Source organism: Rattus norvegicus, chromosome X (genome assembly GCF_021556685.1).
Source record: "Rattus norvegicus strain SHRSP/BbbUtx chromosome X, alternate assembly SHRSP_T2T, whole genome shotgun sequence".
Lineage (NCBI taxonomy): Eukaryota > Metazoa > Chordata > Mammalia > Rodentia > Muridae > Rattus > Rattus norvegicus.
In genome coordinates, this window is record NC_141554.1 from 44,615,588 (window position 1) to 44,635,269 (window position 19,682).

The window sequence follows — 19,682 nt, forward strand, 5'->3', positions numbered from 1 at the left end:
ACTGTGACTTTTTTTTCTCTAGCCTATATAGCCTTTGATTCTGAAATTTCTGTTCTTAGTATAAAGAAGGCAAAAAAAAATTACCAAATGTATTTTGTTTATTTTAAGCTATGCTAGCTTTTTCTCTTGTTCTAAAGTTAGTCCCTGTCTTAGTCAAGGTTTGTGTTCCTACACAAACATCATGACCAAGAAGCAAGTTGGGGAGAAAAGGGTTTATTCAGCTTACTTCCATTCAGCTTACATTTCCAAATCCCCCAAGAAGGTCAGGACATGAACTCCCACAGGGTAGGAACTTGAAGGCAAAAGTAGATACAGAAGCCACGGAGGAGTACTGCTTACTGGCTTGCTTTCCCTGGCTTGCTCAGCTTTCTCTCTTATAGAACCCAGGACCACCAGCCAACGGACGGCACCACCCACAATACACTGGGTCCTCCCACCCTTAATCTCTAATCCAGGAAAATGCCTTACAGCTGGATCTCATGGAGGCATTTCCTCAAGGGAGGCTCTTTTCTCTGTGATGACTCCAGCTTGTGTCGACTTGACACACAAAACCAGCCAGTATAATACCTATGAAGAATAATTATTGTAGCTGTTAAAAAAAATGAAAGGATTTATTTAGTCATTTTTCTTTTTCTTTTTTTGAATAATATTCATTGAGTATCCTATATATTATATATACAATGTTATTCCAAAAAGAAGATATTTATGATTTGGAGGCTCATTAATTCTTTCAATCTATGATGCTATATCATTCTTAAACAAAGGCATAAATATTATTGAAAATTGTAAAAGCATAAAGTATGAGTGGTTTATTTTGTGGCCCTTAGTTTGTGTGCTGACAATATATTTTATTGAAAATCATAAGTGAATTGTTTATGATTAATAAACATAATTATCAGTATACAAATTCTTTTTATTTCATTTTATATATTCTTTTCATAGAATAGATATTTTGTATGAAAAATCCGGGGTCGGGAATTGATAAGATGTGTTTCTTTAAACTGTAATTGCTTAAATTATTCAAAATTATCTGCTTTCTAAAATGTTTCATTAAAGCACATCTTTGACAATTCACAAATATTTACAAAGAAAAGTATTATAAGTCTAAGTACCTGCTGTTTGGTGCATTCTGATTGAAATAATGTTGAAATTTTGCTAGATGAGAATTTCCACTAGTTTGAAAACTTGATTTCCTAAAATGTGGTCCATGCTCCTTCATGTCTTTCATGTATAACATTTCAAATGCAAATAAATAAAATGGAAGACTTGCATGGATAGAGTGCTAATTCATTAAGACTAGACTTTCTGTGGGTCTGTTAGTTCTAAATCATGACTGGTTCCTGGCCCATGTGTTAGTAGACAAATATATGAACATATAGGTAATAAAGAGGACAAAGAAAGCAGTTAAGTATAGCCCATAAAGAAGCTTTTGTTTTCTTAAATAAATCCTTTTGATAACACCTACGTTGGTTAGGGTTTCTATTGCTGTGATGAAACACTGACTAAAAGTAACTTAGGGAGAAAAGGTTTGTTGTTTTGTTTTTGCTTCCATATCTCAGTCCTTCATTGAAAGAATTTGGGGCAGGAACCAAAACAGGGAAGAGACCTGGAAACGAGCTGATACAGAGGCTGTGAGGGAGTCTTGTACTTCATAGCTTGTTTAGACTACTTTCTTATAGCACCCAGCTCCACTGGCGAAGGGATGGCACCACTCACAATGGGTTAGGTTTTTCTATATTGATCATTAATCAATGAAATGTCCTACAGGCTTCCCGGCATATACCCAGGTACTATGGAAGCATTTTTCTCACTTAAAGTTTACTCCTCTCAGATGACTAGTTTGTGTCAGGATGACATAAAAACTAGCTCCTAACAGTGGAAGAGGGGGTTTCTCTGATTCTTTTGCCTGTTCTTGGGACCCTTTTATTCCTATTGGGTTACCTCATCCATCATTGATAGGAAGCTGTGTGCCTTATTTTATTACATCTTTTTATGCAGTGTTCTGCTGATAGCACTGGACAGCCTGCTGTTTTCTGAAGAGAAATGGAAGAGGTGTGGATCTGAGGGAGAGTGGAAGTAGATGGGGTAGGGATGGGGTAACTGGGAGCTGTGGGGAAAAGGAGAAAAGGCTGTGATTGGAATGTAATATATGAGAGAATAAAAACATTATAAATTGGACCAAACACTGTATTAAACACAAAACATGAAAAAAAACTAGCCTGCACATTTTTATTATAATCTTTCCCTTGATGTCATCACAAGCAGGCATTTGACTGTGGGCTCCACTAAGTCAGGAATCTATCTTAGTCATTTGTAATTCTAACATTGCCCTACGCCCATCACGTAGGATGAAGAAAAGCTTTTAATGAATAAAGGAAATACTGACATTAGATGTATTTTTCTCTTTTATTATTCAGAATTATGGCTTAGAAACAGAAAATCTAAAAACCCTTTCTCACAAGTTGAATGCGTCTGCCAAAAATCTACAGAACTTCATAACAGGAAGGAGGAGGAGCGGCCATTATGATGGGAGGACCAGCCGAAAATTACCAAATGACTTTTTGACCTCAGTTGTGGATCTGATTGGAGCAGCCAAGAGTCTTCTTGCTTGGTTGGACAGGTAGTCTCTTCCCTGTGTTTCGTAACTAACCCCTTATTATACAAAGGTTTATACCATAGCATTATTTCATATTTACTTATGAAAATATTAGGCAGATCGAAACACAAAGTAATTAAATTTTGTGACTAATAAATCATAATAAAATTTGATTATGATTCATAATAGTTTGGGGTCAACATCATATAAATATGAATCTTTTAGGAAATTTTATATCAAGATAAATCTACAATCACTAATTTATCTCTGTCAAGCACTATTTTTGTTGTTTTATAAGCAAAATTACTCTTTGCCCGTTGTAACAAAATGAACAATTTCTCCTGAATTTCTTCCTGTGTTGTTAATGATCTTCTTTAAATAAGTAATGAGTAAGTAGATGTTGCTACATTTTTAGCATGTGTAGATCATCTCCCTATCATTGTTTTGTACATGTCTTGTGATGTATGATATAAAATTTATAATATAAAATATAAACATTACACTTTTATATTTGGTTAAATATTGCCATGAAATTGTATTACAATTAAAATGAAACTAACTGAATGCTCTGTTTCCATAGCTCATGGTGTTGTTGTTGAATAATCCATAAGAATTTCTGATAATTTAGTCTTGTCAAAATGTCTCCTCAAATAAATGTTAGTAAAATACAAATTGGCCTTTTAAAAAATGAGACCTTATATATAAAGTAAAGGTTTTATACATTTTTTAGTGTTAGTTTTAGTTTTTTGAGGCAAAAAATAAATTAAAATGTATTTTAATATACAATAACATATGAAGTTCTAATTATACCTATGTCAACTACACTGATCAATTGTTCAAAGTAATTGCATTTTTAAATTTTTTTTGAGAATTTCATATATTAAAACTGTGCTTATTTAAGTTCTACCACACACTCTTTCCTCCAGCTCTTTCCATGCCCTTCTCAACTTTATGACTTCTTTAATTATTGTTAAACACACACACACACACACACACACACACACACACACACTCACTCACGCACACATCGCTGAGTTCATTTAATGTTGCTCAGTGTATATGTGCTTGGAGATGACCTTTTGAGATTGGCTAGCCTATGAAGTTATTTGAAAATACAAACTATTTTGTGATATTTAATTAGTAAAGGAATACTAAGAATATGATGATGCTTAAGTTGCTTAGGTACGTAAATAAGGCCTAGGGACTAGTAGGAGCCTAAGAGTCATCAGATGGGGGATATTTGTTGAAGTTAAGCCTTGGTTCCTGTTTCCCAGCTCCATGTCCCCAGAAATAAGATTCAGAGTCAAAGTATATTTACAAACACCTTGGCCATCTAGCTAGGCTCTTCTCTGCTAGATCTAACTTAAAATAGCCCATTTATTCTAGCCTACATTCTGCCCCATGGCTGCTTACCTGTGCTCAGGCACCGTGCATTTCTCTCTTCACATCTTCCTGGGGAATCTCCACATCTCCTCCTCTCCCAAAATTCTATCTCCCCCAGTGTCCCACCTTCTGTTTTGTGCCTAAGCCATATGCCATAGGCTTTTTAATTGACAGGTGATGTATGCATATAGTACACAAGATGGTCTCTCTCCACCTATTTGTGATGAATAAGACTGTCTGAGTTGGCTGACCCAGTGAATAATTAAAATAGGCAAACCAGTATTGAGCAGCAGATGGAAGGAAAATATTAGAATGTATTTGGATTGTCGCACTTGATTTTTTCAAAATACTTAAACCTTCGTAACATGCTATATGACTTTAATTATGAACTAGGCCTATTGGTTTTATTAACTGTTCTTTACATGATAGGTAGTTCAAGACAGCAAAGGTTTTTCTTATACTTTGCTCATGGACACCACAGTTATTCAGAAGAGGTTCCAGCCTGTACTTTATATTTTATATAGAGATTTTCAAGGGAACAGAGAGATATGGGATAAGAGATGATCCCTGCGGACCAACAACAACTGAAAAATGGATAGAAATTCAGCTCATGCTAGGCAGTGGTACTGTACCCCTTTGATCCCAGGATCAGGAAGCAGAGGCAGGTGGATCTCTGAGATTGAGGCCAGCCTGGTCTACAGAGTGAGTTCAGGACACCCAGGGTTATACAGAGAAACCCTGTCTCAAAGAATGAAAATGAAAGTCTAGCTCATGAAAAAAAATGTGAAAGTGTAATCAGCATAGAAAGAATTTATGTGAATGTAGTGCCATGGAAGCAAAAGGAACAAAGAATTTGAAGGGAAAAAAAGGCAGTTATTAATAGGGTAAGATGTTGCTGAGATAATAAGTAGGATAAAGTATATGATACATTGTGAAATCAGGATATTTCTGACTACTGTAGACTCTAGACTCAGACTTCTGGGTATGAGAACTAGCTTCTACACTCACTTAGTCCGTAACTTAGGCAAGGCACAAAACATTTACCTGCCTTCATTTTTCTTCTTTTATCAGAGTTATTATAAATATTAAGTTACTATTAGAATAGTAATTTACATATAGTAAATCATTAGTTTATTAATAATGATAGCCTTTAATTATGAGTATTTCAAGTAAATAGCATATATGAATGTTAGCTTTCTTTGGAAAGTAAATAATAAAATGCTGTTTTTTCTGTTCTGCTGTTTTGTATTCACTGTAGTTGAGAGGACTTGAAAAAAGTATCAGAGAACTAAGTGTAAAGAAACTTACAAAGAGAAATTTGATAGAAAATATATTTCTAAAATTTAATTCTTCTTAATTTCACCCATGTTATTTGAATCAGTCCCAAAAATTGTGTTTAATCAAGATGCAAGCTTAAGAAAAATTCATTTCATTATTGTTCTAAACCGTATGTTAAATATCTTATTTTGGTGATTTTAAAAAGCTGTTCTTACTAATTACAGTCTTACTTTTCCCTTTGTAGGTCACCATTTGCTGCTGTGACAGACTATTCAGTCACAAGAAATAATGTCATACAACTCTGCTTGGAGTTAACAACAATTGTGCAACAGGTATTAACTGACAACATTTTATTTTGTTAAATTACTATCTATTTTATATTTTAAAAATGAGCAAATGATTCTTTAACTTTTAACCCTTTTTATTTTATTGTTACATGTATTGATGTTATGCTGTGTGTATGTATGTTTGTGTATCATGTGCATGTTTGATACCTCTAAAAGCCAGAAGGTTGGATCTCATTTATGACTAGAGTTATAGATGCTTGTGAGCCACCATGTTGGTGCTGGAAATTGAACCCAAGTCGTCTGTAAGAGCAGCTCATGTTCTTAATCACTGACCCATTTGTGCAGCCCCTAGCCAGTGGTTCTTTAAAATCAAATAATCTGTTGTAAAAGTATGCATGTATCATAAGTTTTGTTTATTGGAAGATATAAAATGAACTGGAGTGCCTAACTTCATTATTTTTATATCATGTCTATTAGTCTCACCTTCAGTGGAATGTCTAAACTATATCACTTTTACAAAATTAAATCATTCAATTCAGATAACAATTTCAGATTTTCTGCTCTGATATTAATAGTTTCACTTTGTGTGTACAAATAAATAATATATCTGGCAGTTTTTAATAATAATTAACTGCCTGAGTGATTTTTTCACTGAAAACTAGCTAGAGATACCAAAATCAAATGCCTTTAGGAGTTCAACAACTAGTATATATGTTTGAATCAATTCTTTTATAAAACATGAGAAATGACAGAAATTGAAGTAAATTTACTAGTAGATCTACAGAAGTGTATTTAAATCAAATAAGTATGTCTTGGATATCTGATGTTTATATAGCTATAAATTTCTATAAGCCTAATGACATTCTATTGCCACTGCTTCTTTCCCAGGGTACCATTTTCCAATGATTCAAGGGGGGAGAGAAAGGGTTAATGTATGTTGATAATTGGATAAACTAGACAAATTGTGATCAAATTTATCCTTGCGTCACCTGTTCTTGATTATCTTCTATAGCTCTCAGGTTGTTATATTGTTTATAATTCCTCAAAAAAATAGGAAATTGTATTAATATAGACTTATTAACTTTGTATACTTGTGTTCTATCATGTCGATAATTTTCCATCATATACCTCCCAATTTCAGTTCTTAATATTTTCACTTATGGTATAGTGATTTATACTGTGACTCCTCATCATACTTTATAGAAAGCATACCCATTCTCAGGTTGCTCTCAAAGATATGCTGGTATTCTCAATAGAAATTTTCAGTAGCTTAGCTGTTTTGCTCAACAACCCTTTAAACATCTTATTATAAGGCAGTGATGGGTTTAAGTTTTGCTACTGAGAGGTCAGGAAACATTAACTAGACTAGAGAAGACATTAATTTATCGGCTGAACTTTAAGTACATTCTGTCTTGACCATCATGAAATTACTGAAATACTCCAAATGTACTTAGAACACAGAAGGACTTTCTGTACCCTCCACCCACTGTATATACTTTGTTTAAAGGATAATGGTGTGCCCTCCCAGGACATTTTGCTCATATGTTACCTACTTCTGTATTTTAAAATTCCGTAACTCATGACATTTGTCACAACTCCTTTTACCTCAGTCTCATTTTCCCATCACATGTCTTGTTTGATGATTTTCCCATCACATGTATTGTTTGATATGTCATCTTTATTTTAGGACAAGACCTTATGTTCTTGGTTATTATCTTGCCCTAATTTGTACTTAGCTCTGTTGTTCCTTAAAGGAAACATCAAATGCAAACTCACATTAATAAATAATGATATTACATTTGTTTTAGTCTTTCTATAAGTATAGAATTGATCACCTTTGAAGTAGTTATTGCAACTCTAAGCCAATTTTGTTATTTGCAAATGAATTGCTAGCTTCCATCTTTGGTTTTCAAAGGAGCTAACATGCTATCCCAGCATAACTTCCATTTATCTTCAAGAACTCCCATGTGTATTAACTGTACTCTAACTCATACAGATGAATTATCACTAACATAGATTTTAATTTAGCCATTTGTCTTATAATACCTCTGTACAATATGCTGTATATATCTTTGATCTCTGTCTTATTAAAATCATACCCTACCTTTGAGGTATTTGAGAAATGCTGCCCCATTTATGAAGTTTTTCTGATTTCTCACAGGTGTTTGCGTCTTCTGCATTTTGAATCTTTATTGTATTTTTGATCCTAGTATAGTTAAAATTAAATGTAACACCTTGCTCTTGGTCTGCTAGTTTCCCACATATTTGTTATTTTTCTATGTTATTTAAAATGTTAGACTAGTTAATTCTCCTATTCTCTTTTATCCACTCTCGGAGGCATGTTCACTGTTCCATGAGCAGAGGTACAGTTCCTCATCTTCCTTTGCATAACATTTCACATGTCTTCTGGGGCAGTTAGATCCTTCCATGAACAACAGTTGTTTGTTCTGTGATAGTGAATCTATGTGTAGACCTTACTTTTCTATATTTTACAAGATCCAGAAGTAGATTTAAGGTATCAGAAAAGAAGGAATTTTTCCGTACTGAAGGAATATTTAAAGTTTGACAAAGGAACCTATCATGAACAAACACTGAAGTTATATTTTAAAAAAAATTTTATATAGTTATCATCTAACAAATTGTCTAATTCAGCTGTTATATATGTATATGTGTACATATATTAATCAAAATTTTATTTGGAGTTATATGAAATACATAAATATAGGAATTAAACTTTAGCTGCCACTTAAAAAGGCCAATTTAAATAAGTAAGGTATAGACTTTAAAAAATATCTAGGACATGCACTTATTACCAGGCTTTCAAGAAATCTCATCTGAACAGTTTTATGCTTTGAAATATGCTGTGCTTAAAATTGTTTTTCACTCAACTTTAATTATTTTTATTCCATTTGCAACAAGATGAGATGATCAATATCTAAAAATAAACTGTCACAAATGGCTTTTCTCACTTTCTTAACACAAAGAGGTGGTACTAGGGAGTAAGTGGAAAATTCTTATTGATGTTGGATACTCCATTTTAAATAATGTTCAAATTAGGGAGAAAAGGCACTATAAAAAATTTTGGGGGGCTGGGGATTTAGCTCAGTGGTAGAGCGCTTACCTAGGAAGCGCAAGGCCCTGGGTTCGGTCCACAGCTCCGAAAAAAGAACCAAAAAAAAAATTTTGGCATTTTTAGTCCAATATAATCTATGTCATTTTTTACATATTCTGGGTTTAGATGAGCTGGGACGTTTGAAGCTTTTAAAGGTATTTTCCCCAACATAAAATTTGTTATAAAAACACTCAAGAAAAGGGGGAAACTTGTTTTAAAAAATCTTAACTGTGAAGCATTCTCAGAAAGAACTAAAGGCTTCTTTCAGAGCCCTGTCAGCAACTAAATCCGAAAAATGAGACAGGTACCCACGCATTTCTTGTCAGAGTTGAAATAATTTCCATGATGCCTGTCTTCGTGGGTATCAGCATAACCTAAAATAATTCTGCTGTACCATTTTAATATTCCCTTCTTCAGACACAAAAACCGAGACTGTCACTAATTAAGAAATGAGCACAGAAGTGTCATTTTGAAAGGTGAAGCTTTGATGAGGTTTAAAATACTTGGGATAAGGGACAAGTATATGAAAGCATTTTGGGGAGGAATGTAACCGAGCTCTGTCGAAAGTCATTTCACACTGGACAATTCATGTCATGGCTGCTACAATTTGTAAACATAAGTGATCACATCTAGCTCAAAGTTAACAGAAGGATCATAGTAAATGAGACTTTAAAATGGATCACAGGTGTCCACTAAAAAACAAGAGGAACCTGAGATTGGACAAGAAGGAGATAAAAGAATTTCATTTAAAAATATGAATTTACCCACACCCGCGGATCCCGGCCCGCAGCAGCTCTCTGCTCCCAGACCCCGTGAGAGAGAGAGACCCAACCGCCTGGTCAGGTGGGCACTCCTGAGGCTGCAGAGCAGAAGAGACCACCAACACTGCTCACCCCTGCCCACATCCCTGGCCCAAGAGGAAACCGTATAAGGCCTCTGGGCTCCCGTGGGGGAGGGCCCAGGAGCGGCAGGAACCCTGCCTGAGACACCCCCAGAACCTGAAGGAAACAGACCGGATAAACAGTTATCTGCACCCAAATCCCGTGGGAGGGAGAGCTGAACCTTCAGAGAGGCAGACAAGCCTGGGAAACCAGAAGAGACTGCTCTCTGCACACACATCTCGGACGCCAGAGGAAAAAGCCAAAGACCATCTGGAACCCTGGTGCACTGAAGCTCCCGGAAGGGGCGGCACAGGTCTTCCTGGTTGCTGCCGCTGCAGAGAGCCATGGGCAGCACCCCACGAGCGAACTTGAGCCTCGGGACCACAGGTAAGACCAACTTTTCTGCTGCAAGAAAGCTGCCTGGTGAACTCAAGACACAGGCCCACAGGAACAGCTGAAGACCTGTAGAGAGGAAAAACTACACGCCCGAAAGCAGAACACTCTGCACCATAACTGACTGAAAGAGAGGAAAACAGGTCTACAGCACTCCTGACACACAGGCTTATAGGACAGTCTAGCCACTGTCAGAAATAGCAGAACAAAGTAACACTAGAGATAAGCTGATGGCGAGAGGCAAGCGCAGGAACCCAAGCAACAGAAACCAAGACTACATGGCACCATCGGAGCCCAATTCTCCCACCAAAACAAACATGGAATATCTAAACACACCAGAAAAGCAAGATCTAGTTTCAAAATCATTTTTGATCATGATGCTGGAGGACTTCAAGAAAGACGTGAAGAACTCCCTTAGAGAACAAGTAGAAGCCTACAGAGAGGAATCGCAAAAATGCCTGAAAGAACTCCAGGAAAACATAAATAAACAAGTAGAAGCCCATAGAGAGGAGACACAAAAATCCCTGAAAGAATTCCAGGAAAACATAAATAAACAAGTAGAAGCCCATAGAGAGGAGACACAAAAATCCTGGAAAGAATTCCAGGAAAACACAATCAAACAGTTGAAGGAATTAAAAATGGAAATAGAAGCAATCAAGAAAGAACACATGGAAACAACCCTGGATATAGAAAACCAAAGAAGAGACAAGGAGCTGTAGATACAAGCTTCACCAAGAGAATACAAGAGATGGAAGAGAGAATCTCAGGAGCAGAAGATTCCATAGAAATCATTGACTCAACTATCAAAGATAATGTAAAGCGGAAAAAGCTACTGGTCCAAAACATACAGGAAATCCAGGACTCCATGAGAAGATCAAACCTAAGGATAATAGGTATAGAAGAGAGTGAAGACTCCCAGCTCAAAGGACCAGTAAATATCTTCAACAAAATCATAGAAGAAAACTTCCCTAACCTAAAAAAAGAGATACCCATAGGCATACACGAAGCCTACAGAACTCCAAATAGATTGGACCAGAAAAGAAACACCTCCCGTCACATAATTGTCAAAACACCAAACGCACAAAATAAAGAAAGAATATTAAAAGCAGTAAGGGAAAAAGGTCAAGTAACATATAAAGGCAGACCTATCAGAATCACACCAGACTTCTCGCCAGAAACTATGAAGGCCAGAAGATCCTGGACTGATGTCATACAGACCCTAAGAGAACACAAATGCCAGCCCAGGTTACTGTATCCAGCAAAACTCTCAATTAACATTGATGGAGAAACCAAGATATTCCATGACAAAACCAAATTTACACAATATCTTTCTACAAATCCAGCACTACAAAGGATAATAAATGGTAAAGCCCAACATAAGGCGGCAAGCTATACCCTAGAAGAAGCAAGAAACTAATCGTCTTGGCAACAAAACAAAGAGAATGAAAGCACACAAACATAACCTCACTTCCAAATATGAATATAATGGGAAGCAATAATCACTATTCCTTAATATCTCTCAATATCAATGGCCTCAACTCCCCAATAAAAAGACATAGATTAACAAACTGGATATGCAACGAGGACCCTGCATTCTGCTGCCTACAGGAAACACACCTCAGAGACAAAGACAGACACTACCTCAGAGTGAAAGGCTGGAAAACAACTTTCCAAGCAAATGGTCAGAAGAAGCAAGCTGGAGTAGCCATTCTAATATCAAATAAAATCAATTTCCAACTAAAAGTCATCAAAAAAGATAAGGAAGGACACTTCATATTCATCAAAGGTAAAATCAACCAAGATGAACTCTCAATCCTAAATATCTATGCCCCAAATACAAGGGCACCTACATACGTAAAAGAAACCTTACTAAAGCTCAAAACACACATTGCACCTCACACAATAATAGTGGGAGATTTCAACACCCCACTCTCATCAATGGACAGATCATGGAAACAGAAATTAAACAGTGATGTCGACAGACTAAGAGAAGTCATGAGCCAAATGGACTTAACGGATATTTATAGAACATTCTATCCTAAAGCAAAAGGATATACCTTCTTCTCAGCTCCTCATGGTACTTTCTCCAAAATTGACCATATAATTGGTCAAAAAACGGGCCTCAACAGGTACAGAAAGATAGAAATAATCCCATGCGTGCTATTGTACCACCACGTCCTAAAACTGGTCTTCAATAACAATAAGGGAAGACTGCCCACATATACGTGGAAATTGAACAATGCTCTACTCAATGATAACCTGGTCAAGGAAGAAATAAAGAAAGAAATTAAAAACTTTTTAGAATTTAATGAAAATGAAGATACAACATACCCAAACTTATGGGACACAATGAAAGCTGTGCTAAGAGGAAAACTCATAGCGCTGAGTGCCTGCAGAAAGAAACAGGAAAGAGCATATGTCAGCAGCTTGACAGCACACCTAAAAGCTCTAGAACAAAAAGAAGCAAATACACCCAGGAGGAGTAGAAGGCAGGAAATAATCAAACTCAGAGCTGAAATCAATCAAGTAGAAACAAAAAGGACCATAGAAAGAATCAACAGAACCAAAAGTTGGTTCTTTGAGAAAATCAACAAGATACATAAACCCTTAGCCAGACTAACGAGAGGACACAGAGAGTGTTTCCAAATTAACAAAATCAGAAATGAAAAGGGAGACATAACTACAGATTCAGAGGAAATTCAAAAAATCATCAGATCTTACTATAAAAACCTATATTCAACAAAACTTGAAAATCTTCAGGAAATGGACAATTTCCTAGACAGATACCAGGTATCGAAGTTAAATCAGGAACAGATAAACCAGTTAAACAACCCCATAACTCCTAAGGAAATAGAAGCAGTCATTAAAGGTCTCCCAACCAAAAAGAGCCCAGGTCCAGATGGGTTTAGTGCAGAATTCTATCAAACCTTCATAGAAGACCTCATACCAATATTATCCAAACTATTCCACAAAATTGAAACAGATGGAGCCCTACCGATTTCCTTCTACGAAGCCACAATTACTCTTATACCTAAACCACACAAAGACACAATAAAGAAAGAGAACCTCAGACCAATTTCCCTTATGAATATCGACGCAAAAATACTCAATAAAATTCTGGCAAACCGAATTCAAGAGCACATCAAAACAATCATCCACCATGATCAAGTAGGCTTCATCCCAGGCATGCAGGGATGGTTTAATATACGGAAAACCATCAACGTGATCCATCATATAAACAAACTGAAAGAACAGAACCACATGATCATTTCATTAGATGCTGAGAAAGCATTTGACAAAATTCAACACCCCTTCATGATAAAAGTCCTGGAAAGAATAGGAATTCAAGGCCCATACCTAAACATAGTAAAAGCCATATACAGCAAACCAGTTGCTAACATTAAACTAAATGGAGAGAAACTTGAAGCAATCCCACTAAAATCAGGGACTAGACAAGGCTGCCCACTCTCTCCCTACTTATTCAATATAGTTCTTGAAGTTCTAGCCAGAGCAATCAGACAACAAAAGGAGATCAAGGGGATACAGATCGGAAAAGAAGAGGTCAAAATATCACTATTTGCAGACAACATGATAGTATATTTAAGTGATGCCAAAAGTTCCACCAGAGAACTACTAAAGCTGATAAACAACTTCAGCAAAGTGGCTGGGTATAAAATTAACTCAAATAAATCAGTTGCCTTCCTCTATACAAAAGAGAAACAAGCCGAGAAAGAAATTAGGGAAACGACACCCTTCATAATAGACCCAAATAATATAAAGTACCTCGGTGTGACTTTAACCAAGCAAGTAAAAGATCTGTACAATAAGAACTTCAAGACACTGAGGAAAGAAATTGAAGAAGACCTCAGAAGATGGAAAGATCGCCCATGCTCATGGATTGGCAGGATTAATATAGTAAAAATGGCCATTTTACCAAAAGCAATCTACAGATTCAATGCAATCCCCATCAAAATACCAATCCAATTCTTCAAAGAGTTAGACAGAACAATTTGCAAATTCATCTGGAATAACAAAAAACCCAGGATAGCTAAAGCTATCCTCAACAATAAAAGGACTTCAGGGGGAATCACTATCCCTGAACTCAAGCAGTATTGCAGAGCAATAGTGATAAAAACTGCATGGTATTGGTACAGAGACAGACAGATAGACCAATGGAATAGAATTGAAGACCCAGAAATGAACCCACACACCTATGGTCACTTGATTTTTGACAACGGAGCCAAAACCATCCAATGGAAAAAAGATAGCATTTTCAGCAAATGGTGCTGGTTCAACTGGAGGGCAACATGTAGAAGAATGCAGATCGATCCATGCTTATCACCCTGTACAAAGCTTAAGTCCAAGTGGATCAAGGACCTCCACATCAAACCAGACACACTCAAACTAATAGAAGAAAAACTAGGGAAGCATCTGGAACACATGGGCACTGGAAAAAATTTCCTGAACAAAACACCAATGGCTTATGCTCTAAGATCAAGAATCGACAAATGGGATCTCATAAAACTGCAAAGCTTCTGTAAGGCAAAGGACACTGTGGTTAGGACAAAACGGCAACCAACAGATTGGGAAAAGATCTTTACCAATCCTACAACAGATAGAGGCCTTATATCCAAAATATACAAAGAACTCAAGAAGTTAGACCACAGGGAAACAAATAACCCTATTAAAAAATGGGGTTCAGAGCTAAACAAAGAATTCACAGCTGAGGAATGCCGAATGGCTGAGAAACACCTAAAGAAATGTTCAACATCTTTAGTCATAAGGGAAATGCAAATCAAAACAACCCTGAGATTTCACCTCACACCAGTGCGATTGGCTAAGATCAAAAACTCAGTTGACAGCAGATGCTGGCCAGGATGTGGAGAAAGAGGAACACTCCTCCATTGTTGGTGGGATTGCAGACTGGTAAAACCATTCTGGAAATCAGTCTGGAGGTTCCTCAGAAAATTGGACATTGAACTGCCTGAGGATCCAGCTATACCTCTCTTGGGCATATACCCAAAAGATGCCTCAACATATAAAAGAGACACGTGCTCCACTATGTTCATCGCAGCCTTATTTATAATAGCCAGAAACTGGAAAGAACCCAGATGCCCTTCAACAGAGGAATGGATACAGAAAATGTGGTACATCTACACAATGGAATATTACTCAGCTATCACAAACAACGAGTTTATGAAATTCGTAGGCAAATGGTTGGAACTGGAAAATATCATTCTGAGTGAGCTAACCCAATCACAGAAAGACATTCATGGTATGCACTCATTGATAAGTGGCTATTAGCCCAAATGCTTGAATTACCCTAGATCCCTAGAACAAACGAAACTCAAGACGGATGATCAAAATGTGAATGCTTCACTCCTTCTTTAAATGAGGAAAAAGAATACCCTTGGCAGGGAAGGGAGAGGCAAAGATTAAAACAGAGACTGAAGGAACACCCATTCAGAGCCTGCCCCACATGTGGCCCATACATATACAGCCACCCAATTAGACAAGATGGATGAAGCAAAGAAGTGCAGACCGACAGGAGCCGGATGTAGATCGCTCCTGAGAGACACAGCCAGAATACAGCAAATACAGAGGCGAATGCCAGCAGCAAACCACTGAACTGAGAATAGGTCCCCCGTTGAAGGAATCAGAGAAAGAACTGGAAGAGCTTGAAGGGGCTCGAGACCCCAAAAGTACAACAATGCCAAGCAACCAGAGCTTCCAGGGACTAAGCCACTACCTAAAGACTATACATGGACTGACCCTGGACTCTGACCCCATAGGTAGCAATGAATATCCTAGTAAGAGCACCAGTGGAAGGGGAAGCCCTGGGTCCTGCTAAGACTGAACCCCCAGTGTACTAGTCTGTTGGGGGGAGTGCAGCAATGGGGAGGGTGGGGAGGGGAACACCCATAAGGAAGGGGAGGGGGGAGGGGGATGTTTGCCTGGAAACCGGGAAAGGGAATAACACTTGAAATGTATATAAGAAATACTCAAGTTAATAAAAAAAATATGAATTTACAAGTATTTCTCTCCCATTAGTGTTTGTTAGTTTTCTTGGCAAACATTTACACTTTGATTTGTATGCTGAGAGAATAATTTCAAGTGTTGTAGAACAGTTTAAATCATTTTTAGTTGTTAAATTCAGGGTGAAAACTTTTTTAAAAAAAATTCAGTTGCTGGCAATATGCTTTTACTTGGTATTGTTTTCTGACTTTTTTTTACTTTGTTCTAATCTTACCTTGCATAGTTATTTCACTTCATTATTAATACATATTTAAGAAAAGAAAGGGGTATTATTTTGTTGATACCCTTTAAATATCCTTATTGAAGAATGTTTTGATTTTGGCAAGTAGTCTCACTTAAATTATGTGTTTGTGATTTCTAGACATTTTGTTAACTTTATAATACCTTTTATATAAAAATAATATTAAAATTTTATATTTACTATTGTACAGTTATGATTTTGAAAGTAAAATTATAAACAAGCATGTCAAGTATTTCTATTGGAATTTAACTACTTTTATCCATTTTATTTTGGATTTTTATTCAAGCTTGAGGGAAAATTATAACTTTTTATGGGAGAGAACTATAATTTGTGGTTTACATTTTTAGAGGATTTATTTTTAAATACTTAAAACCATGGCAGAATTTGTTTTAAAATGTAGCAAGGAATTGATTTTAAAATTTCTATCAATGATTTTATTCATGTCAAAATGCCTGTAAATTTATTAGCAATATCTGTCATAGTCTACTTAATCATATTCCATGTACATGAATATCACCACTTTTATATACTTCATGAACACTTTCTATAACTTATCTTCCTTATTTTATGAGAAAATACTGTGGTAGGATTTGACATGACATAAGATTTGAACTTAATTGTCCTTAATATGCTTTTAAAAAATGGTATCTACACTTGAATTAATTTCTTCAGATCTTAGGTGTTATCTGTAAAAGTGTATCTTTAACCATCTTGTTAGATTATTACTGAACTTCATGTGAACATTTGAACATTTTGTAGCAGCTTAATAAGTGGCTATTAGAATTATACAGCAAAGAGAGTTTGAAAACAGTTAAGCTGAGCTACTTTTTTGCTTCATCAGAAGCTCAAAGACTGGTACTTTGCTTGATTTTGCTGTTGAGTAGTCAGGAAATTTTTAAAAAAAAATATGTCTAAAATGAGTGATTTAAAAAAATCATTTTGAAGCCAGGTATAGTGTCACATGCCTTTAATGCCACTAGAGGCAAGTGGATAGCTGTGAATTTGAGGCCAGCCTGGTCTACATTAATGAGTTCTAGTATAGCCACAGCTACATAATAATACCCTGTCATGAAATAATTTAAAATAATTTGGTTTAGTTTAGGACATCTTTATATTTTAACGTAAATATACATAATTAGTATTCTGGAGTATTTCTTAAAACATTTAAATGTAATACAAAAATTAATGTTTGTCATATATGAACTTGACACTCATGCATTTATAAATTACTCAAAGCATTAATTTTAATAGTACATTTATAATAGTCCTAGAAAATTTGTGCTTTAAAGGTAATAGGAAAAATCAAACTTTAATTACATACATGTAGAGATATAAAATGGTGATCTACGTTGTGCTTGAATAGGCAGAATATATTTAGTTCATGCAGTATTACGGCATGGAAAGCTAAGCCATAGTAGTCTCATGGTCATTTCAAACACGGCTTTAAATACTTTTACTGCATTCTCGGTGTTAGTGTTTAAGTCTTCGTGAATCAGACATTCTAGGTGACCTGAAAATTGAATTGGGGCTCTTGGTATAGAAACTGGAGCATTTCAGACCAAAAATCAGGGCAAGCCTTATATATCATTGTTAAGCAATATAAATTATACTAATTTAGCATACTCAGTGAAGATGGTATGAAAGTTGATTCTAGTTTTCTTTCTATTTAAAGTAATAGATTTTATTCAATTCACCTATCATTTATACTTTAAATTTTCTTCAGCTGCTTTAATAATTAAGAAGCACTATTTATATCTCCTCAGGTCCTCGTTTATCCTAATCAAAATCTGATAATATTATTTGATCAAAAGTTAGATAATAGAAGTAAGTATTAGATATGGTAGCCAGATAACTTGAAGATTTTACTTAGATACACATATAAAAGTGGAACTTGCAAAGTTGTTAATATGTTAAATAAATGTGCAATTGTATTTTTTCAAAGGCTTATATATAATGAGGATGTTAGAATAGATAGAAGGTCACAGACATAAGAAAGTTTCATGATCTTAAATAAGCATTAAGAGCTGCATATTTTCTTTTTTCGTTAATTTATCCATTCACTTCTCAACCTGATTGCAGCCCCTCCCTCTCCTTCCAGTCCCCCCTCGCATGTCTACACCCTCCCCTCTCCCCTTCACCTCTGAGAAGGGGGAAGTCCGGGAAGTCCCCCATGGGTATCACTTCACTCTTATGTTTCACGTCTCTGCAGTACTAGGCACATCCTCTCCCACCGAAGCCACGCAAGGCAGCCCAGTTAGGGGATCAGAATCTACAGGCAGGCAACAGAGTCAGGGTAAGCCCCTGCTCCAGGTGTTGGGGGACCCACATGAAAACCAAGCTTCAGATCTGCTACAAATGGTCCAGCCCTTATGCTGCACATTTCCTTAAGGCTTTGGATGCTAGGAATTTCTGGAAGTTGTCATGCCAGAAGACTTTTAAAGGTGTAAAGTATAGTATGATTTGTACCAAAAAATTAGAGGGTTTATACTGTACTAGTTAAGTTCTCTTAGAGAGGGAAATGACAGTGTACTATTTCTTAGATTTCGACTTTATTTAATATATCTAAATGTTGTATTATAGCATTGTACAACATTCCGTATTTACAAGAGTATATGTAACATGTTTGCTATATATCACAACAATAAATATCATATAAATCTATCTTATAAATGTAATAGTTGGAGTGCTAACTAATAGCATTTTAATTATTGAGCTACTCCTGCATTTTGTATGCCTACTCTCTTTCATGGGTTTATCATATTGGATTTTTGTCTTTAAATAATCATATATAATACTTCAGTAATGGCATTTAATGATTCTTATCTTTAAGCTTTGAGAAAATGTTCTCACTAAGCATCTCACATTTTTTCACTTGATATGTTCCTGAATTTTTATTTGACTTATAATTGTAATTAATTTCACTGAATATATTTTGTTCTGTTCATATTGACTAATACATTTTTCTCCCATAGACATTTGATTGTATACCCACATTTAAGTTTACAACAAAGTACATATATTAAGTTATGTAGTTGATGATACACTGTGTCATTTTCTCAAAATATTTTCTTGTTTATTACATTTGTACTTCCATTTTCATTCAATCACTAAACTAATTTGTTACATATTTTATAATTCACCTTTTAAAAGCTTTTAAATTTTTCTTAAAAGTCCTAAGAAGTAACTTTAAACATTATGCTAATGTTATATGTAAACAAGCAGATGCAGAATACTAGGCATGAGCGAACAGATGTGAAAAAGTATGTTGATGGATATTGACCCTCATAGGGAATAAAATAAGCCAGAGAAGATAGTCCCTCGTGTGCTACCATTTGCAACATCTAGTAATTACTCTCCCTAAAATTTCAAGCCAAAAGTAATACCAATGTATTTTTAAAAGGTTTTCTATGACAGACCTGTGAAAGCAAATGGCCTCAACATAGCTAGTGCATGGCACATATTTTTCCTCTTAAAA

The 19,682-nt window shown here is 35.7% G+C and overlaps 1 protein-coding gene across 8 annotated transcripts in view; it reads left to right on the forward strand.

Annotated features, from left to right (window-relative positions):
* Positions 1 to 19,682, forward strand: part of Cnksr2 (connector enhancer of kinase suppressor of Ras 2) — a 269,745-nt gene that overhangs the window by 51,268 nt on the left and 198,795 nt on the right. For all 8 annotated transcript variants that reach the window (XM_087600614.1, XM_087600615.1, XM_087600616.1 and 5 more), the window contains 2 exon segments: positions 2,418 to 2,620; positions 5,502 to 5,589. In XM_087600614.1, coding sequence (XP_087456740.1) covers positions 2,418 to 2,620; positions 5,502 to 5,589 — 291 coding nt within the window.